Source organism: Ahaetulla prasina, chromosome 6 (genome assembly GCF_028640845.1).
Source record: "Ahaetulla prasina isolate Xishuangbanna chromosome 6, ASM2864084v1, whole genome shotgun sequence".
NCBI classification, from domain to species: domain Eukaryota; kingdom Metazoa; phylum Chordata; class Lepidosauria; order Squamata; family Colubridae; genus Ahaetulla; species Ahaetulla prasina.
In genome coordinates, this window is record NC_080544.1 from 66,023,106 (window position 1) to 66,046,030 (window position 22,925).

General features: G+C 40.9%; 1 protein-coding gene across 5 annotated transcripts in view; it reads left to right on the plus strand.

Moving 5' to 3' along the window:
* Positions 1 to 22,925, plus strand: part of VPS8 (VPS8 subunit of CORVET complex) — a 139,822-nt gene that overhangs the window by 55,920 nt on the left and 60,977 nt on the right. For all 5 annotated transcript variants that reach the window (XR_009155627.1, XR_009155626.1, XM_058187348.1 and 2 more), the window contains one exon: positions 1,721 to 1,810. Coding sequence is in view for 3 of the 5 variants with exons in the window: in XM_058187348.1 (XP_058043331.1) it covers positions 1,721 to 1,810 (90 nt within the window). In the remaining 2 variants the exon portion in view is untranslated. The remainder of the gene's footprint in view (positions 1 to 1,720; positions 1,811 to 22,925) is intronic.

Consider the following 22,925-nt stretch of genomic DNA (forward strand, 5'->3'; position numbering starts at 1 on the left):
GAAGAGGTTGTAGAAAAAATGCTTTTAAAAGTAAAAAAAAAAGTTGGCCACATCCATCTAGGCACATTACCCCACCACCAAGCCACTCCCACAGAACCGGTTGTAACAAATTTTACATTTCACTTCTACTCCATACTCATACTCATAACTCCATACTCATGACATGCCACCACTCAGACGCCTTCTCGCATCCAACAGCAGCTACTCAAGCCTCACCATGCTTACTCTGTGCTTTCTTTGTCACCCACACACCCTTTGCTCCCTCTCCCATCCAGGAGCCCTGTTTGGCCTGCTTGCAAGCCTTTGGGACTAGCAATCTTCTGCTAGCTTCCCTGTTGATTTTGTCTGTTGGAAGCTGATGGAAGTTGTGAGGAGATGTTCACAGGATAACCCCCGTGCTTTGCTTAGCAACGGCAACATGGGCTGCAGGAATTGGTATTGATAAGACACAGTCATGTGATATTGTGCTTTATGACTGTAATGCTTAATGATACAAATTCCGGTCATAGTTCAAGAATTATCTCCAGCTATAGACCTCAAGGCTTATAAGATACATAGTTTTCCATTTTCCTAGTGGCATGTTTTTTAAAGAAGAAAGTCTTTCATACTTGAAGAGATCATGCTGGATAAGGAAGGATGATGATTTCAAAGTGTTTGTTCAAACTGAAAGTTTCACAAGTCTGGGATACCACTGCAGCCCTCCTACATACATACAAACAGACTACAGGTTTGGCGTTTAGAGGCCCCAGAAGGATCATGCTGCACAATGACCAAAAAAAACCCACCTAAAATTAGTATGCATAAACATAAACATAATGAGTGATACAGTTGTTCTAAAAGCTGTAGTATTACTTGGGAGTTATAATAGGAGAAAAAACTAGTAAATAGTCTCAGCTGACTACAGCTAGAGGAAAGCATTAGCAGTAAATAGGATATATGAATGTGGGAGGAAAGAAAAGTACCGATTTCTTTTTAGCCTCTAGGATGCTTCTGAAAATATGAAAACAACCATGAGATTTCTTAGTTGCCTAATTTTATGCATGTGATCATTCTTATTTTAGATAGTAAATATGGAAGCATGAATTACTGTTTAAGTTGTTAGCCACATAAATTGGATATGTAGATTGCAAATACATGCTGTAAAACTGGTTCTGCAAATTAGTAAAGTGCTAAAATGTTCACTCTTGATAATGGCTTTCCAATGTAAATATCCTTCATGTATATCTAAATCACAATATTTCCATAGAATTTTTTATGGAAATATGCATAAAATAGCAATACTAACCAATTATGCATCCAGTGCTTTAATCTTAATTGGACTATAGTCTTTCATTGAAATTTAATATAAAATGCATTTGAAAACAAGTTAATTGTAGTAAAATCCATGGGTTCTGAAAACACTTTCCTACTGAATACTTATTTAGCATAAAGGTAAAAGAAACTGCTTGAATGTACATAGAAGCCAATGAGACTCATGGAAAATTCAGAATAGAGAATTTGATACCCTCAGGCAACATTTATTCTTCACTGAAGAAAAAGAAACATAATCACAGAAATGCTTATCTCTGTCCTTTATCACCTTACTTTACTAATATAAAAAGAAAGAAACATTTGGAATAGAATTCAGAGTAAATTCTGAAATATCACAAACTGAATTAAAATTTCATGTATTTAATCCTGAAATTCATGGATCTGTAAAGCCTTTTTTTCTTTTGCTTAGGAGCTGACATCAGTGAGTCCTTTTAAAACAGCAGATCTTATTTCTATTCATTTCAGTGACGAGATTGAACAAATAATTCAGATTCTACAGGTAAAGATTTATTAAGCAACTACATTGATGTGTAGTGTTTCATCACAAAAAATAATTTTTCACTTTCCTAAACTTAAAAGAGTCTATTTTTCAAAAGTCTAGATGTGTACAAATCCTTATAATAAGTAAAATCAGAGGATTTTTTTTCTAAATTAAAAAGGGGTGATATATGTCCAGTCAACAAGCACAGCTTTCCCAAGTACTTGGTAGAGATGCCCCATGATGAAAGTATTACTGAATTAAAGCATTCGAACTTAAATTTCATATACTTATGTGCTTTCCACCTTGACTATGATACTCTTTCATTAGAAACTCCAAGTGAAATATTCTTGCCAGCTTTTTAAAATGAAAGTTTAATTGTACATCCGAGGGTCTGATTCTAATCACTTTTGATACAGTACCTTTGGGTTAGAAATATTATGAACTAATTTCACTGTTCTTTTTTAAATCAACATACTATGTCTCTGAGTAGAACAATACGAGATCCCACAGAACACAATTAGCTTTGCTTACAAAAAGCCAGGTATTCAAAAGTAACCTTTGCTTACTGCCACACATTTGTATGAATGGAATTAGATCCCATTGAACTGAAATAGATCATTTTTCAAATAATTTTGTAACAATGATTCAAAGGTGGAAATTGACTGATTTAAAGTACATTTCCCTCTCCATTGTCATATATACATATGCACACATACAAATGTAATAACTGATGTACTTTTGTTATCTTGGCATCAAAGACTGGTAGATTAGAAAGAAGCAGAATTTTTAGGAGAAGAATTTAGGAACTTGAAAGTTTTCTACTTCAACCTCCTGCGCAAGCAGGAAACCCTATACCATTTCAGACAAATGGATGTCCAAACTCTTAAAAATCTCCAGTGTGGGAGCATCCACAACTTCTGGAGGCAAGTTGTTCCACCGATTAATTGTTCTGTCAGGAAATTTCGCCTTAGTATGGGTGTTGGCAACCCACAACTCCAGAGCTGTATGCTGCTCTTTCATCCCCCTGCTGTGGCTCTCTGTCAGCTGAACCTATCGCTGGCTAGCCCTGGCCCTCCCCTCCCAGTCACTCCTCACTTACCCTGAGAAGGTAAGGGCAATGGCGGGGGATGGAGACTCGCTCCATATTCCAGAGCTGTGCGCACCATAGTTGCTTAGGGAGATGCACGACTTGTTCTCCGCCCCAAGACACTGGTCTGGGCTGGTTGCAGCTGACGCCACTGCTCTTAACACCTCCATAGCCTACCCGCTGCTCTCACAGCATAGTTAAATTTAGGGCACTTCACAATGAGGAAGATGGTGTCCCCTCCTCCTCCTGGAGCCCATTATGACGCGAAGTTTTGACCGCTGCCGGGCTGGACCAGTGTCTCAGGACGGAGAGCTTCTCAGGCCAGGTGAGGAGTGATTGGGAGGGGAGGGTAATGGGCGGGGCCAGCTAGTGGTGGGTTCAGCCAACAGGGAGCTACTGCAGGGAGACAAAAGAGCTTCATTTATCTGGGAACCTGAAACGATTCTTGATTTAAATTATATGATAAAAAGCACCCAAAGAAGAAAGAACATTGGCAAAAAAAAAACCCCACCAACCCTTGCCTGTTTTTGGAAATGGTTCAAGGGGGAACACACACACACACACACACAAGAGAGAGAGGCAGAGAGACAGAGAGAGTGACAGAGAGAGAGAGAAAGAGTGAGGGAGAGAGAAAGAGATAGATAGACAGAAGCAAAGAGAAAGAGAAAGAGACAGACAGACAGAGAGAGTGTGATACCTGTTTCCCCACAGAAAAGAAAACACAGGAAGCTACAAAACCTGGGTAGGCATGGCTGGGGTGGTCATGTGACTAGGTGGGAGTGAGTGATGTTGAATTGGCCATGCCCACCCAGGTTTTGTGGCTCCTGGTATTTTCTGTGGGAAACGTGTCCAAATGGCTCTTTGAGTGTTTAAGGTTGCAGACCTTGGCCTTAGTTCTAGATTGCTTCTCTCTTTGATTAGTTTCCATTCATTACTTCTTGTCCTGCCTTCAAGTGCTTTGGAGAATAGGTTGAACCCCTCTTTTTTGTGGCAGCCTCTTAGATATTGGAACAGTGTGGTCATGTCATCCATAAACCTTCTTTTTATTAAACTAGACATACCGAATCCCTACAACCATTCTCCAGTCCTGTAATCATCTTTGCTGCTTTTCTGTGCACTTCTTCTAGAATCTCAATATCTTTTTTATATCATAGGAACCAAAACTGTGATCCAAGTGTGTTGTTCCCAAGGTATTATAAAGCGGTACTAATACTTCATGTGAACTTGATTCTATCCCTCTGTTGATGCAGTCTAGGACTGTGCTGGCTTTTTTGGTATCTGAGCACACTGCTGGCTCGTATTTAAGTGATTGTCCACTAGGACTCCAAGATCCCTCTCGTAGTTATTAGGTCTTTTGAGGCAACAATCTGATAAAAATATAACAGGTTAAATAGACCTGCTTTCCATATCCCAACCAGTCTCACATTTCTGTCTCTCCCTCCCTCCTTCCTTCTCTTTTCATTCTAAAGAAAGGCAGGGAATCCTAAATCCTTTTATTGGCTAGACGACAAGATTTTTTTCTATGTGCTTCTGTATTAACCATAATTTCAGCTCCTTCCATTCCATAAAACACTTACAGAGCAGTTCATAAAATGAGCTCAGATGTAGTACAATATTGCTAAAATCTATAGCATCATGAAATGCCTTTAGGAGAACTGTGTTTGAAGCTAACTTCAAGTGATATTTATGTCTTGTATATTGATCTTTTTACTTCCCTTGGAACTTGTTAAATATTCCTTCCTGATTTTTTCCAACTTTATATTTCATTTGTGTGTGTGTGTGTGTGTGTGTGTGTGTGTTTGTGTGTTTTAAATTGCAACAGGACAAGCCTGGAAAATGCCCAGAATTTTTCACAGCATAAAATATGCATTTGGCTTCTGGGTGGCACCACCTTTCTCGCTGGGTACTAATTTATGGCACTCCGCATTGAATATGGTAAAAGCCGGATTTAACAACTGATCCCGGCTTCATTTCTCTCTCTGGTTGAAAGAGAGAGACAGAGCAAGGGGGAGGAATTGGGTAGATTCCCCTAGGGGCTTTGTTTTTGTAATACAAAGTCCTGAACGGTCGAATCCCCTTATTTACCCCTCCCCCACCTCCAGTATTCTCTGCGCTCCTGAAAAAGCAGGAAAAGAGGAAGGTGTCCACTTCTGCTAGCAATTGATTTCTTTTTGTGGATACGAAAAGCAGGCGGAACGAGTGTGAGGAACAATTATTGGTTTGCAAGTATTTTTGATTTTCTGACTTCCGCCCCCCCTTCAGTTTCGTTTTAGAGAAACTGAAAGCAGAGCGATACATCAAAGGGAGCTTTGCTGTTGAATCGAAACTGAATGGAGATTTTATCTTATTGTGTTTGACTGTGGACTGTTGGATTATATTACGCTGTTTAAGTACTTTACAAGGGGATTCTCAGCAGGAATTTTGTTATGGAGGTTCTTTCAGAAGAATGGATTCGTGACTTTATACAGGACTACACAGAAAGTATGTATTTAATTATTCAAAAATACGAATTGATAAAAAATGGGGATGTTTTGGATGAGAGTTTGGAGCAAATTAACCAGTGCAATTATTCGGAAAATGGAATGGAGGACATACAAATAAAAGTGGATAAATATGAAGATTTGATCGTGAAGAAACAAGGTGATCTAAAGAAGTTTTCTTTAAATAGTTTGGATGAGCTGCCTGAATTTGTGCTACAGGAGATTGTCCCTCAAATGGAAAAGACTCACAAGCTTAATGTTTCCCAAGAGTTCTCTTTTTGGACTGATGGAATATACGGCAGTAATTTTTGGATTTCTGGACATAAGGAATTACTAGGAAATATTGTGATTGACTTTTTAAAAGGAGCAACGAAGGAAAGACAGAGATTAATGCACCAAAAAATGGCAAGAGACAAAAGTATTATTTTGAAACAAGGTTTTTTTAAAATATTAATAGACAAAAATATTAGTGTCCCCGAAAGACAATTTGTGATTATAAGAGACTAGATATTTGGATATACTGGATTTTGATGAGGAAGGACTAAAGTTGAATAGATATTGTAATTAATTAAATAATATTGTAATTTTCTCTATTGAAATTTTATAAATTTTATAATCTGTTGTATTGAATTTTAAATAGAATATTCTTGAAAGATCTTATGTAAGAAAGACTTGGGGAAATTATATGGTTATATGGTTATAGAAGCTATAAAGAGATATTCTCTGAATTGGATTGGATTTTTATGCTTTAGCTGGTTTTAAATATTTTAGGATTAATTTGTTCTACTGATTTATATATTTTATTACTGTTTATTGTTAATTTTTTGAAGGATTTGGTTATGTAAGGAGGAAGTCAGAGCTAGAGAGGGAGAATTGGTATAATAGTTTTGGGAAAAAATTTTTTTAGCATATGTTTGTTTTATTTTTAACTATACCTTGTGTTTGTTCCGGGAAGCCAGGGGGGGAGGGGGTTTGTGAAGGGAGAGGGGTTGGGCGGAAAGGGGGGGAAAAAAATTTTTTGTAAAACTTTTTGAATAAAAAAAAATTATTTTATTTTATTTTTTATTTTTCAAATTTGTATACCGCCCTATCTCCCTAAGGACTCAGGGCAGTTCACAGGCAGTTAAAATACATATAAATACAAATTAAAAAACAACAATTAAAAAACTTATTCTATTGCCCAAATTTAAAATAGTATAAATAATAAAAAACCCCTTAAAACCCATAACTTTAAAATCTAATCCAGTCTAAAATAAAAAATAAATCTAAAATAAAAAAAATATGCATTTAAATAACATTAAAGGTACATTGCCCATTTTAAAGAAAAGTTGTTAACAACCTAGGAAACATATTGTTGTATGTCAAATCTCATCCAGTCTTATGGTTTCTTTTCTTTGTATGAAATTTCACAGTGCAAAAATATACATATTGTCTATATTTTAAAACAGTTGCTTTTTTTGAAACAATAGAATACAGTACTGTATTAAAAAACTTTTTCACATTATAAGAACTCATCTATACTAACATAACATAACATAACATAAAATAACATAACAAAACAAACAACAGAGTTGGAAGGGACCTTGGAGGTCTTCTAATCCAACCCCCTGCCCAGGCAGGAAACCCTATACCATTTCAGACAAATGGCTATCCAACATTTTCTTTAAAATATCCAGTGTTGGAGCATTCACAACTTCTGGAGGCAAGTCGTTCAACTTATTGATTGTTCTAACTGTCAGGAAATTTCTCCTTAGTTCTAAGTTGCTTCTCCTTGATTAGTTTCCACCCATTGCTTCCTGTCCTGCCTTCAGGTGCTTTGGAGAATAGCTTGACTCCCTCTTCTTTGTGGCAGCCCCTGAAATACTGGAACACTGCTATCATGTCTCCCCTAGTTCTTCTTTTCATTAAACTAGACATACCAAGTGTCTGAAACCGTTCTTCATATATTTTAATCTCCAGTCCCCTAATCATCTTTGTTGCTCTTCTCTGCACTCTTTCTAGTCTCTCAATATCTTTTTTACATCGTGGCGACCAAAACTGAATGCAGTATTCCAAGTGTGGCCTCACCAAGGCATTATAAAGTGGTATTAACACTTCATGTGATCCTGATTCTGTCCCTCTGTTTATGCAGCCCAGAACTGTGTTGGCTTTTTTGGCAGCTGCTGCACACTGCTGGCTCATATCCAAATGGCTGTCCACTAGGACTCCAAGCTCCCTCTCACAGTTACTACTATTGAGCAAGGTACCACATATAGGTACCTGTGCATTTTTTTTTGTTTTTTTTTGCCTAAATGTAGAACTTCACTTTTTTCACTGTTGAATTTCATTTTGTTAGATAGCGCCCAATGTTCAAGTCTGTCAAGATCCTTCTGTATCTTGAGCCTATCTTCTGGAGGTGTTGGCTATTATTATTATTATTATTATTATTATTATTATTATTATTATTATTATTATTATTATTATTATTATTATTATTATTATTATTATTATTTAAATTTCTAGACCACCCTTCTCCCGAAGGACTCAGGGCAGTTTACAGCCGTATAAAAAACAGTATACAAACATTAAAATAATTTTAAATGAAATATTTAAATTTAGGCTACTCCTTAAAACCCGTTTAAAATTCCCAATTAAAACTATCAGGCCAGTCCTGCGCGATGAAACAACCATGTTTTCAGCTCGCGTCGGAAAGTCCGGAGATCGGGGAGTTGGCAAATACCAGGTGGTAATTCGTTCCAGAAGGTTGGAGCCCCCACAGAGAAGGCCCTCCCCCTGGGGGTCGCCAGCCGACATTGTCTAGCCGACGGTACCCCAAGGAGGCCCACCCTGTGGGAGTGCACTGGTCGCTGGGAGGCCATCGGTCGCAGTAGGCGGTCCCGTAAATAACCAGGTCCCATGCCATGAAGCACTTTAAAGGTGGTAACCAATACCTTGAATTGTACCCGGAAGATCACCGGAAGCCAGTGCAGCCTACGCAGGAGTGGTGCTATATGGGAGCCTCGACTTGCTCCCTCTATCACCCGCGCGGCTGCATTCTGGACCAGTTGAAGCCTCCAGGTGCTCTTCAAGGGGAGCCCCATGTAGAAAGCGTTACAGTAGTACAGACGGGAGATAACAAGGGCATGAGTAAGAAGGGACGCAACTGGCGGATCAGGCGAACCTGATAAAAAGCTCCTCTGGCAACGGCTGTCGTTTGATCTTCCAACGACAGCCGTGCATCCAGAAGAACACCCAGATTGCGAACCTTCGCCGTGGGGGCCAATGATTCGTCTCCCACAGTCAGCGATGAAATCAGCTGATTATACCGGGACGCTGGCATCCACAGCCACTCAGTCTTGGAAGGGTTGAGCCGGAGCCTGTTTCTCCCCATCCAGACCCGCACGGCTTCCAGACACCGGGACATCACTTCTACGGCTTCGTTGGGGTGGTTTGGGGTGGAAATGTACAGCTGCGTATCATCAGCGTACAGCTGGTACCTCACCCCAAAACTACGGATGATCTCGCCCAGCGGCTTCATATAGATATTGAACAAGAGGGGCGAGAGGACTGACCCCTGTGGCACTCCACATAGGAGACGCCTCGCGGTCGACCTCTGCCCCCCCGCCAATACCGTCTGCGAACGGCCCGAGAGGAAGGAGGAGAACCACTGAAAAACGGTGCCTCCCACCCCTAACCCCTCTAGCCGCTGCAGCAGGATACCATGGTCGATGGTATCAAAAGCCGCCGAGAGATCCAATAGGACCAGGGCAGAGGAACAACCCCTGTCCCAGGCCCTCCAGAGATCATCCACCAACGCGACCAAAGCCATCTCTGTGCTGTACCCAGGTCGAAACTGGACTGAAATGGGTCCAGATAGACAGTTTCATCCAGGTACAGAGGGAGCTGATAAGCAACCACACTCTCAACAACCTTCGCCACAAAGCGAAGGTTGGAGACTGGACAGTAGTTCACTAAAACAGCCGGGTCCAGGGAAGGCTTCTTGAGGAGGGGTCTCACCACCGCCTCTTTCAAAGCAGCCGGAAAAACACCCTCTCTCAAAGAAGCTTTAATAATTCCCTGAAGCCAGCCTCGTGTAACCTCCTGTGTGGCCAGTACCAACCAGGAGGGACACGGGTCCAGTAAACATGTGGTTGCTCTCAGCCTCCTCAGTATCCTGTCCATGTCCTCGGGAGCTACAGGATCAAACTCCTCCCAGCTGACAACCTCAAGACCTGCCCCTGTCCCCCCGTCTGAATCTACCTAGTCTGTGTCCAGCCCCTCCCGAATCTGAGCAATTTTATCGTGCAGATACTGTCCAAAGTCCTCAGCACGACCTTGCAAGGGGTCCTCCCTGGCCCCCTGAGAAAGAAGAGAGCGGGTCACCCTAAACAAGGCGGCTGGGCGGACTTCCTGTTTGGCACCGTAGGTGATGGCGGTGATCTTTACGATCACCAACCTCTGGATTATGTGGAATCTGCCATCCAGCGGTTCGAAAAAACCCCTCTTCGGGAGAAGAGGAGGTGAGCTGCAGGGTAGAGGTAGAACTTCCCTAAAACCCCTGAGAAAAAAGGGGTTTGAAGGGTTAAGTCCCCTCCAGCAACCCGAAGTGCTCCAGATCCGAGGATTTTTCTGCTTTGGCGGAACCAATCACCACGACCAGATTTATTTTGGACAATAAAGGATTATACCGGACAGAACGAAAGTGGGAGAACTTTATGCAAGTAGCCAAGCCAATTCCCCATTACTTTGTAACAAGCTTGAAAATAGCAAGAAAATGGAGGCGAATTGTTAACAAGCTAACGAGTGGAAAGCGAAAGTGATACTTTTATTGCTTGCTGTCTGCCGCTGGTAAATTGCATGTTATTTGCTACTTTAACTCCGTGCTACCTGCTGATAGAATCTAGGGGAGATTTTTAAATATTGCTTTAAAAGACTGTTTTTCAGAGGTTAAGAAGATTTAAAGTGAATATTAAGTTGGAAATAAATAAATAAATAAATAATTTTATAGAAGATGGCAGCCAAACAATTAAAGTCTACTGTAACAAAGGGCTCTGGAATCTCATCAGCTGGTGCCTCTCCAGCTCATACAGCAGAGACTAGAACATTGAATTTAGAGGTGTTACAAGAGAACTTGAAGGATTTTATACAAGAAAAATTTAAAGTAATAACTAATGAGATGTCTGAAATGAAAGAGCAGATATTAGATATTCAAGTGGGAAATAAAGAAGTTAAAGAAGGATTTGTAATTGCAGTACAAAGTTTGGCAACAAATGTGATTTTATTAGAAGAGGAAGTTGAGGAAATCAAGCAATTTAACTGAAAATTAGAAAATAAAATGGATGAATTTCAAAGTAAAATGGAAAAAACAGATGATGAAATAGTTTTGATACAATATAGAAATATGGAATTTGCTTTAAGAATCCGTGGCTTGAAAGAGAATAAAGAAGAGAATTTAAGGGAAATTTTTTCTGAAGCATTTGCTGAGATATTAGCAGTCCGTCCAGTAGATGTGGCTTATCAAATTGATAAAATATATCGTATGAATTCTTGGATAGCAAGGCAAAAAAAGTTGCCAAGGGATGTTGTTATTTATTTTACAAATAGAACAGTGAGAAATCAGATCTGCAAGCCTCATATAAGGGGGAGAAGATACAGGTTGTTGGTCAAGATATTTTAATATTAAAGGAAATTCCACCAAAAATGTTAAGGGCTAGGAAGGAATTTGCCTTCCTGGTGAATGAACTTAAAAAACGTCAGATTGAATATAGATGGGATATTCCAACTGGTATAATAGTATATTATGCAGGAAAGTACATCTCAATACAGTTGGAAAAGCAAGAGAATTTTATGTTGAGGCATTAAAGTTGGAAGTCTTCCCCATTGGAAGCTAGAAGAAGGAGGCTGAAGTGAAGGAAGAGAAGTGAAGCAGGTACAAGAACAGATTGTGATGGAAGAAGATTTATTACAAGTGTTGGAAATACCTACGACGGGTTCAGATTCAAAGGAACAAAGGCTGACAAGAGCTGCTGCTAAACGCAAGGAACAAGAGATGAAGGCACAACAACAACTGGCAACTACTACAACGGAAACAGTGGGAGGAGCAAGGCCTAAAGCAAAATGTGATCTGCGGCTGGTGTTCCAAAAGTTTCCTTTGGCCGATAATGGCAATTAAACTATTATCTTGGAATGTTAATGGTTTGAATTCACCACAGAAGAGAAGGAAAGTATTTCATTATTTGAAACAATTTAAAAATGACATTACCTGTTTACAAGAAACACATATTAGATCTTTAGACCAGAAATATTTGATAAGCTCAAAACTGGGAGTACATTTTGTTGCCTTCTCTTTGAAAAAAAAACGGTTTAGTTATATATATAAAGAAGGATATATCAGCAAAATTAATTGAGGTGGATAAGCAAGGAAGATATATTGCTATTGAACTTTTGCTGGAGGGAAAGAAGACATTATTAATAGGAATTTATGCTACGAATCCACAACAAGAAATTTTTTCAAGTTTTACATAAAAGAATAGTATTTTGGGATTATAAATCATATATATTAATGGGTGATTGGAATGGTGTGTTGGATACTCAAAAGACAAAAAGTTTAAGGAAGATTTCAAGTCAAGCGAAATTACCAAAGGCTTTTTTTGAAATGATGGAGGACTTGGAATTAAGAGATATTTGGAGAGAACATAATACAGAAGAGAGGGATTTTACCTTCTTTTCTGACAGGCATCAATCATTTTCGAGGATTGATTTTATTTTGATTTCTAATGATTTGTACTCTAGAGTGAAGAAGACGAAGATTTGTTCAAGAACTCTATCTGATCATAGTCTGGTTTGGATTGAATTTGATCGGGAAAAGGAGGTTAGGAGATCATGGAGGTTGAATGAGAATTTGTTTAAATATGAACAAAATGTAAATGAATGTAAAAAGCAAATGAAAGAATTTTTTATTATGAATATGAAAAAAGAGACATCTATAGAGATGATTTGGGATGCTAGCAAGGCTTATATGAGAGGAAATCTTATACAAATGAATATTAAATACAAAAATAAATTGCAGAAAAAGAAAAAAGAATTGGAAGAGAAAATTAAAAAGAAAGAACAGTTATTGATAAATAGCCCAGGAAATAGTAAAATAAAAGAATCAATAAATATATTAAGAGGTCAGTTTAACATGTTGATGGCAGATCAAGTAGCAATTAATTTACAATATGTAAAACATAATACGTTTAATAATGCCAGGAAGATGGCTTGCCTATTTAATAAGGAAAAAACAGAAATCACGAACGATTGATAAAATAGAATATAGGGGTAAGGAAGTTTATCAAAAGAACTTGATTAAAAAAGCGTTTTAGAGTATTATAGTAAGTTATATACTAGGGATATGATTGATGATACAGAGATAGAAAGATATTTACAACAACAAAATATTTGTGAGCTTACAGAAAATCAAAGAGAAGAACTGAACCAATTAATTACTTCAGAGGAAATTTTGTTAGCAATTAAGCAACTTAAAATTGGTAAAGCACCAGGTACAGATGGTTTAACAGCTGTTTATTATAAAAATTTACAAAATGAGATGGTTGAACCACTTAGAGTTATTTAATAAAATTCAAATGGGAGGGGATGTTCCCCCTTCATGGAGGACACCCTTTATTTTGTTAATACCAAAGGAAGATCGAGATGGTATTAAAGCAGAGAATTATAGGCCTATATCACTTTTAAATACTGATTACAAGATATTTGCCAAGATACTTGCTAATAGATTAATGCCAGTGATGAATCAAATAATTCATAATGATCAGTCAGGATTTATTAAGGGTAGGCAGATGAGATATAATGTGAGGCAAATTGTAAATTTACTTGAATACTTGGAACAAAACAACCAAGTCTCAACGGCGTTCTTTTTTTTGGATGCTGAAAAAGCTTTTGATAGATTGGATTGGCAGTTTTTATTTAAAGTAATAGAAAAAATGCAATTTGGGGGTTATTATCCCCTTGAAGAGCACCCGGAGGCTCCAGTTAGTCCAGTTAGTCCAGAAGGCGGCCGCGCGGGTGATAGAGGGAGCACCGCGTTGCTCCCATATAACACCTATCCTGCGTGGCCTGCACTGGCTACCGGTAGTCTTCCGGGTGTAATTCAAGGTTTTGGTTACCATCTTTAAAGCGCTCCATGGCTTAGGACCGGGATACCTTCGAGACCGCCTTCTGCCACCGATTGCCTCCCAACGACTTGTGCGCTCCCACAGAGTGGCCCTCCTCAGGGTGCCGTCGACCAAACAATGTAGGTTGGCGACCCCCAGGGGGAGGGCCTTCTCTGTGGTGGCACCAGCCCTGTGGAATGAGCTTCCTCCAGGATTACGACAACTCCCTGACCTCCGGACCTTCAGACGTGAACTGAAGACTTTATTATTTCAGCGTGCGGGACTAGCCTAAGAACAAAATGTTTTAACCAAATTTTAATGGGGGTTTTATTGGTTCTTATTGTTTTAGTGATCAGGCTTTGATAATATTTAGTTTTAATCTGGGTTTTAATTGTTTATTTATTATATTGTTCTATATTGTTTTAATATGCCTGTGAACCGCCCTGAGTCCTATGGGAGATGGTGCGGTATATAAGTTTAATAAATAAAATAAATAAATAAATAAATAAATTTTATCCATGCAATTAAAGCAATATATCAGAAGCAAACAGCACAAATAATAGTAAATGGTGGGTTAACAGAAACTTTTAAAATTGGGAAAGGGACGAGACAGGGATGTCCCCTGTCCCCATTACTTTTTATTTTAACTTTAGAAATTTTTCTGAATAAAATACGTGGTTCCGATCGAATAAAGGGAATTAGAGTTAAACATCAAGATTACAGATTAAGAGCTTTTGCAGATGACTTGGTTGTTACTGTATCCCAACCAATATACTCAGCTACTGGTTTAAAAAATATAATTGGTCAGTTTGGTAAAGTATCTGGATTTAAGGTGAATCAGCAAAAGACAAAGATGATAACTAAAAATATGAATATACAACAAAAAGAAGAGTTAGAAAGAACTACAGGTTTTGAAATCGTTAAAAAGGTTAAATATTTAGGAATATATATTACAGCTTCAAATGTCAAATTATATAAAATAATTATGAGGTATTGTGGCAGAAGGTATGGAAAGAAATGGAGAATTGGAAGAAGTTACAACTATCCTTGCTGGGAAGAATAGCGGCTATAAAAATGAATGTTTTGCCCAGGTTTCTATTTTTGTTTCAAATGATACCGGTACTTAAGAATGATATCAAATTACAGGAATGGCAAAAGGGGGTTAATAACTTTGTATGGATGGGCAAAAAACCAAGAATAAAATTAAAAATAATGCAGGACACAAGGGAAAGGGGGGATCTTAAAATGCCTAATTTAAAATTGTATTATGAAGCAGTTGTCTTATCATTAATTACTGATTGGATTAATTTAACTGAGGAAAGAGTTTTGAATATAGAAGGTTATGATTTGTTATATGGGTGGCATGCCTATTTATTATATGATAAGAAAGTAGATAAAATATTTAAAAATAATATAATTAGAAATGCATTATTGAGGGTCTGGAGGAAATATCAATATAAATTAGATGGAAAGATTCCAATATGGGCAATCCAGACACATGATAGAAAATATAAATATATATCAAAAGATGGAGGTAGTTACCTATAAAGAACTCCTTTGTATGGAAAAGGGGGAATTACAATTAAAATCCAGAGAAAAGATGGGGGAAGAAGGGAAAAATTATACATGGTTTCAATATGGACAATTACAAGCTAGATGGAAATTAGATCAAAAAATAGGTGTTAAGCAAGCTGAGGATAATTTGTTAAAACAAATGAGAGATCAAGGCCAACAGCATATTAAGAGGTTGTATAATGTATTAGTAGAAATAGACTCAGAGACTGAATTGGTTAAGGATTGTATGATTAAGTGGGCACAAAATTTTCAGCAACCAATAATGTTGGAAACTTGGGAAAGAATTTGGGTGAGGAATGTTAACTTTACACAAGCGCAAAATATGAGAGAAAATTTTTATAAGATGTTTTATAGATGGCATTTAGACCCCAAAAAGTTGTCATGTATGTATCCTAATGTACAGGCTAAATGTTGGAGATGCAATTGTGAAGATGCCACTTATTACCATATATGGTGGACTTGTAAAAAAGTTAAAGCATTTTGGATTAAAGTATGGTGGATCATGCAGAATATTTTGAAAAAGAAGATTAAGTTTACTCCACAGTTCTTTCTACTAGGAATAATTATGGATTGTACAGCTATAGAGACTAAATTGATTTTGAACTTAATAACAGCCGCGAGACTTTTGATTGCTCAATATTGGAAGAAAGAAGAATTATCTACAATTGAAGAATGGACACTCAAAGTATCAAATCTGGCAGAAATGGCAAAACTTTCTGCTTACTTGAAAGACTATACACAAGAAAAATATATTTTAGAATGGAAAATGTGGATTGATTATATTCAAAATAAGTATCAGATAAAAAAATATCGAATAGCATATGAGTAAATTTAGGAAATATTTTGTATTAGATATATTTCTGAAGGAGAGGGGAATTGAGAGTGTGATTATGTGTGGAGTGACTAGAGATTATAATTTAGGAATTATTTTGGATTATGATTGTTAGTTTTGATACCCTGCATTTTGTTCTGGGAAGTCGGGGTGGGGAGTGGGGGATAAGGGGAGGGGAATTGGGGGGTTTCCTCACTTCATCTTTACAGGCTCGGGCTATTTGCTGATATTCTGCCTTAGTTATTTGCCCTCTTTCCACTTTTTATACTTGACCTTTTTGTCTTTCAATTTGTCAGATAGTTCTTTATGCATCCATGCTGGTTTCTTTTGAGATTTATTATTTTTCTTCTTCATTTCTATTGTGCTAGACTGCGCTTTTATAATCTCACTTTTCAAAATTTCCCAAGCTTCTTGAGTTGTTTTCCCCTTGAGGATTCTCATCCATGGAATCCTTCTCAAGCTTTCTCTAAGTTTATTGAAATTAGCTCTCTTAAAGCCCAAGACTCTAGTTTGACTTTGTTCTACTACTTGTGTTTGCATAATGTTGAATTCCAGTATTGCATGATCACTTGCCCCAAGGTTCCTGTAGCTTCAACACCTTCTATCATTTCATCTCTGTTAGTGAGAATTAAGTTCAATATGGCTGATCCCCTTGTTCCCTTCTCTACTTTTTGGGAAACGAAGTTGTCTGCTAGGTTTGTTAGACACCTGTTGGATCTTCCACTTGGTGCAGAGTTTGTCTCCCAGTTGGTGTCAGGGTAGTTAAAATCCCCCATTACTACTGTGATGTGCTTCCTACATACCTTAGTTAGCTGACTAGCAAAAAGTTTATCTACTTCCTCTGTTTGGTTGGGTGACCTATAGTATAGACCTATGGCAATATCATTTTCTCCCCCTTTAATATTGACCCAAAGGCATTCAAGATAATTTTCATCATTGTTGTGCTCTAGTTCTGTAGAGACGTAGTTATTTCTTATATATAGTGCAACTCCACCTCCTCTTTATTTGGTCTATTTCTTTTAAATAATTTATATCCCTCTAGCTATACGTTCCATTTGTGGGTTTCATCCCACCAAGTTTCCGTAATGGCAACAATATCATATCTGCCCTCATTTACTTGAATTTCTAATTCACCCTGTTTATTCCTCATACTCTGTGCATTGGTGTATAGACATTTGAGTCCATTTTGATTGACCTTATGTTTACTGTCTACATAACCCATGTTGTGCCTGACTGCCCCTACTTTCTTGCTACCTGTTTGACTAGTGCATATGGTATGGCACTCACTATTAAATGCTTAGTTTTGCTTGATAGCAGGGCTGATAATCTTACCCACACAGACATCTATGTTACATGCACTGATAATCTTATTAATTTTGGATTGCTGGGGACAGAAATTTTCTATATCCATTAATTCTCTGTCCTCACTGTTCAGTTTAAATGTTTCTCCAGAAAATCTGTGAATGTATTCTAAGTAACTCAGTCCCTTTCTTTGATGGATGCAATCCATCTCTTTTGTACAGTTTTTCATTGGACCAGTTGCAGACATCATGACTAATAAAACCAAAGCCTTCCCTTTTACACCACTCCTTTAGCCATACATTAAACTCCACTACATGCTGGCCTTTATCTTTTTGTTCCTTATATACTGGTAAAACCTCTGAAAAGATAAGTCTACTAAGTTCATACCGCAAGCTCTGGAAATCATTCTGCACAGAAAGTACATCCTTTTGGGACAGATCATTTGTGCCAAGATGTATAATAGCATCAACATCACAATCCTTACTGGCATTCTTGACTATCTTAAGAATACACTCTTGTCTCTGCTGGCAGTAGTACCTGGCAGACATCTGATCTCTTTCAAAACCTTCATATCCTCTCCTAAATTTACATCCCTTACAATTGAATCACCAATCAGAAAGTGGCTTCTCTTTTTGGATACCCTGCCCTTCTTGTCTGACCGATGTGTAATACCTGATTCACATTTTCCCCTTTCCAAAGTAAGTTCTTCATCTCGGACCATGATCCCCTGCTTGTTTGAGTTATCAGTATCACAACTATCTTGACCAGTCACTTTAGTGTCCCTATTAAGGTCAGCAAGGGCACTATATCTGTTATACTGGGACACTGCAAAAGCTTTGTGTTTATGGTTTACAACTCTCACCCTGCCAGATCCCACAGTTGTCCATACTGTCCTTCTCCTGCAGGATCTTTGTGATAGAGGGGACTGATGGCACGGCAGCTCAATAGAGTGGAATGGCTGAATTGGGCACCTAATTTCTGCTTGGAGAGCACAGATTTGAGATTCTAGATAGGTAATCATTATAAGGTACACACCCATGTCTATATACAAAAGCTATTGGATGCATAATTATTAAGAGTAATGCTGTTATCTAGATTTCTTTTTATAACTATCCTTCTGATTTCCTCTTAGATTTGTTGTGTAAGCAGAAACATTTAGCCATGACAATATAGCTAATTAATTTGTTAACAATTCCTAGATTTATCTATTTGTATACATATTTCTGTTCTATGAAGTCTGCATCACTTACCAAAGGTCAGGTTTTTAAAACCTGATTTACTGTGCCAGTTTCAACAAATCCAGATTCATGTTAAAATCAAGCTCTACTGCTCTTTTAAAGAAGTTGCAATAATTTGTTTGCAAACATGTCAGAGAAATTAAAATCCCTTGTTTGTTTTTCCGACTCACCCTTTTCTGTGCTTCTGCTATGCTACTGATTTTCAACTATCAAAATTCATTCCTGGTCAAACTGTAAACCAAGATGAATTCCACCAGTAACCTAAAATACCACTTTCTAAAGAAATGCATGCAAATTTCCTGCACTGGATTATATATTTTAGTTATTGTAGAATAAAATGAATAGTGTAGCCTCAGTGTAGTGACATTACATGAAACTTACTGTGGTAAATCATAACTATTTTTTATTTATTTATTTATTATTTTGATTTTTATACCGCCCTTCTCCCGAAGGACTCAGGGCGGTGTACAGGCAAAAATAAAACAAGCAATACAATGTACAATTTAAAATGCAAATTAAAAAACTTATTTTATAATTAGCCTAAAAAGTTTAAAATATATAATAAACTAAAACCCCATTTAAAATTATTAATAAAAATTTAAAATCAATAAAATTTAAGCTAGCTCCGCGTGAATGAAAAGATGTGTCTTCAGTTCGCGACGGAAGGTCCGAAGGTCAGGTATTTGGCGTAAACCCGGGGGAAGCTCGTTCCAGAGTGTGGGAGCCCCCACAGAGAAGGACCTTCCCCTGGGGGCCGCCAGCCGACATTGCTTGGCGGACGGCACCCTGAGAAGTTCCTCTCTGTGAGAGCGTACGGGTCAGTGGGAGGCATGCGGTAACAGCAGGCGGTCCCGTAAGTACCCAGGCCCTAAGCCATGGAGCGCTTTAAAGGTCGTAACCAAAACCTTAAAGTGCACTCGAAAGGCCACAGGTAGCCAGTGCAGTCTGCGCAGGAGCGGTGTTACGTGGGAGCTACGCGTAGCTCCCTCTATAACCCGCGCAGCTGCATTCTGGACTAACTGAAGCCTCCGAGTGCACCTCAAGGGGAGCCCCATGTAGAGAGCATTACAATAATCCAAGCGAGATGTAACGAGCGCATGAGTGACTGTGCACAAGGCATCCCGATCAAGGAAGGGGCGCAACTGCCGAACCAGGCGAACCTGGTGGAAGGCCCTCCTGGAGACGGCCGTCAAATGATCCTCAAATGACAGCCGTTCATCCAGGAGGACACCAAAGTTGCGCACCCTATCCTTTGGGGCCAATAACTCGCCTCCAACAGTCAGCTGCGGCTGCAGCTGACTGAATCGGGATGCCGGCATCCACAGCCACTCCGTCTTGGACGGATTAAGCTTGAGCCTGTTTCTCCCCATCCAGACCCGCATGGCTTCCAAACACTGGGACAGCACTTCAACAACTTCATTGGGGTGGCCCGGGGTGGAGAAGTACAGCTGGGTGTCATCAGCGTACAGCTGGTATCTCACCCCGAAGCCACTGATGATCTCACCCAACGGCTTCATATAGATGTTGAACAGAAGGGGCGAGAGAATCGACCCCTGCGGCACCCCACAAGTGAGGCACCTCGTGGTCGACCTCTGCCCCCCTGTCAACACCGTCTGCGACCGGTCGGAGAGATAGGAGGAGAACCACCGATACACGGTGCCTCCCACTCCTAATCCCCCCAACCGGCGCAGCAAGATACCATGGTCGATGGTATCAAAAGCCGCTGAGAGGTCTAATAGGACCAGGGCAGAGGAGTAACCCCTGTCCCTGGCCCTCCAGAGATCATCCACCAATGCGACCAAAGCCATCTCCGTGCTGTATCCGGGTCGGAAGCCGGACTGGAACGGGTCTAGATAGACGGCTTCATCCAGGTATTGGGGTAGCTGTCGCGCCACAGCACTCTCTACAACCTTCGCAACAAAGCGAAGGTTGGAGACTGGACGATAATTGCCCAAAATAGCTGGGTCCAGGGAGGGCTTCTTGAGGAGGGGTCTCACCACCGCCTCTTTCAAGGCGGCAGGGAAAACCCCTTCCAACAGAGAAGCATTGATAATCCTCTGGAGCCAGCCTCGTGTCACCTCCTGAGTGGCCAGTACCAGCCAGGAAGGACACGGGTCCAGTAAACATGTCGTGGCGTGAAGCCTCCCCAACAACCTGTCCACATCCTCGGGAGCCACAGGGTCAAACTCATTCCAAACAGACTCGACAAGACGTGCCTCCTCTCCCTCGCTTGGATCATCCCAATTTCGGTCCAGACCGTCCCGGAGCTGAGCGATTTTATCGTATAGATAACCACTAAACTCCTCGGCTCGTCCCTGCAAAGGGTCATCCCGCACCTCCTGATGAAGGAGGGAGCGGGTCACCCGAAACAGGGCGGCTGGGTGGTTATCTGCCGACGCAATGAGGGTGGAGGTGTAAGAACGCCTCGCCTCCCTCATTGCCACTAGGTAGGTCCTAGAATAGGACCTAACTAGTGTCCGATCAGCTTCGGAACGACTGGACCTCCAGGTGCTCTCTAGGCGTCTTCTCCGGCGTTTCATCTCCCTCAGCCCCTCGGAGAACCAAGGGGCCGGACAAGATCTGCGCCGGGTCAGAGGCCACAAAGGCGCGACACGGTCCAAGGCCCCAGCCGCGGCCTGTTCCCAGGCCACGATTAGTTCCTCAGTCGTGCCATGGGCCAGATCCTCAGGGAATGGCCCAAGCTCCGTCAGGAACCTCTCGGGGTCCATCAGGCGCCTGGGACGGAACCAACGTATAGGTTCCGTCTCCCTGCGATGGTGAGTGGCAGTTCGGAAGTCTAGGCGAAGGAGAAAATGATCGGACCATGACATTGGTTCTGTTACTAAATCATCTAATTCCAGATCATTTAACCACTGTCCAGAGATATAAATCAGATCCAGCATGCCTCCCCCCATGTGCGTAGGGCCATCATTTACTCGAATCAAGTCCAAGGCCGTCATGAAAGCCTGGAACTCCCGAGCTGCCGTCAATAACAAGCCGGCTGATGGAAGGTTGAAATCCCCCATGACTATAAGTCTGGGGGTCTCAACCGCCACAGCGGCAAGTACCTCCAACAGCTCAGGCAGGGCTGTGGTCACGCAGCAAGGAGCCAGGTACGCGATCAACAAGCCCAACTGATTCCTATGGCCCCACCGCACATAGAGGGATTCACAGCCGGCAATCTGAGGAACAGTGGCCTCCCTCGGCTCTAGATCTTCCTTAATAACAACCGCCACCCCCCCACCCCTACCTTGGGCCCTTGGCTGATGAAATGCTCGGAAACCTGGAGGGCACAGCTCAACAAGGGGAACCCCCCCCCCTGGACCCAACCAGGTCTCCGTAATGCCCATAAGGTCCGCGGACTCCTCCTGAATAAGATCGCAAATCAGGGGAGCTTTATTAGCCACGGACCGGGCATTACATAACATCAGCCGAAGATCCAAGCTCTGAGGATCATGGCCGCCCGAGGAACGGGTAGGGACTGGGGGGCCGGAGCACGTGATCGCTTTCAGACATCGAACACGTGCTCCCAACTCTCGATACGCCCCCCCCCCTCCGCCATATCTGCCTCTCCCACTTATCGTACAGATCGAACAACCCTCTAGTCCTGGAACAGAGCCCTCCCCCCCTGCCTTCAGACCAGATGAAGTAGTGCCGCGAACAAGCACAGGGGCTGGATCCCTCCCCGACGGGTTCTCTCCCCCACCCGTCAAATCCCTCCCCCCCACCCTCCCCTTAAAATTCCCATTAAAACTCCCCTTAAAAAACCGATTAAAACAATTAGTTAAAAATCCCCTGAGTCTCCTATTTTTGGCATGCCATCTCTCGGGGTTCCAAAACCCATCCTCAAGATGGGCCCTCGATAATGTGGAGGGCCAAACTCGCGAGAGAGGGGAATCTCACAGGGCAAGAAGGTCAGCCGCTGTAAATATCCGCATGATAAGAGTCCGGCAAGCGGACCCATCCTGGACCTGTCAAGATGAAAATTGACACACCAGTAATTCCGGGTGAAAGACAGACGAGATATAGTTCTTAGGCGGTGGATGAAAAACCGCCATGATTAAGTCAGAGCACCAACCCCTCATATCCAATCCCGAGGGGTGGTCTATGGACGAGGGAAGGGGGAAAAGGATGAAGTCCTACAGTAGTCAAGCTAGGATTGTCCAGGACCATCCTCAGTTCACCCAACTGGGGGCCAAAGATCTTCAAAAGGTCCCCTTGCAGCCAGCCCATGGGCATCCTCTAAGGTGATAAAAAGGCGCCCACATGGCCCGTGGTCGTCCTTCAAGTTGACAAAGAGGCCGAAGCACGTGCCTAATGGGCCGAGCCGCTCCACCGACGAGGCGCCTCTCACCCAAAGTCCGGGGGGGGCAAAGAACTCAAAAAGCCCCCACAGACGGCCATAGATGTCCTCTAGGTGATAGGGAGGGCGTCCCCTAAGCCCGTGGACAACCTTCAGGGTGGCAAAGAAGGCGACCATCGGGCCT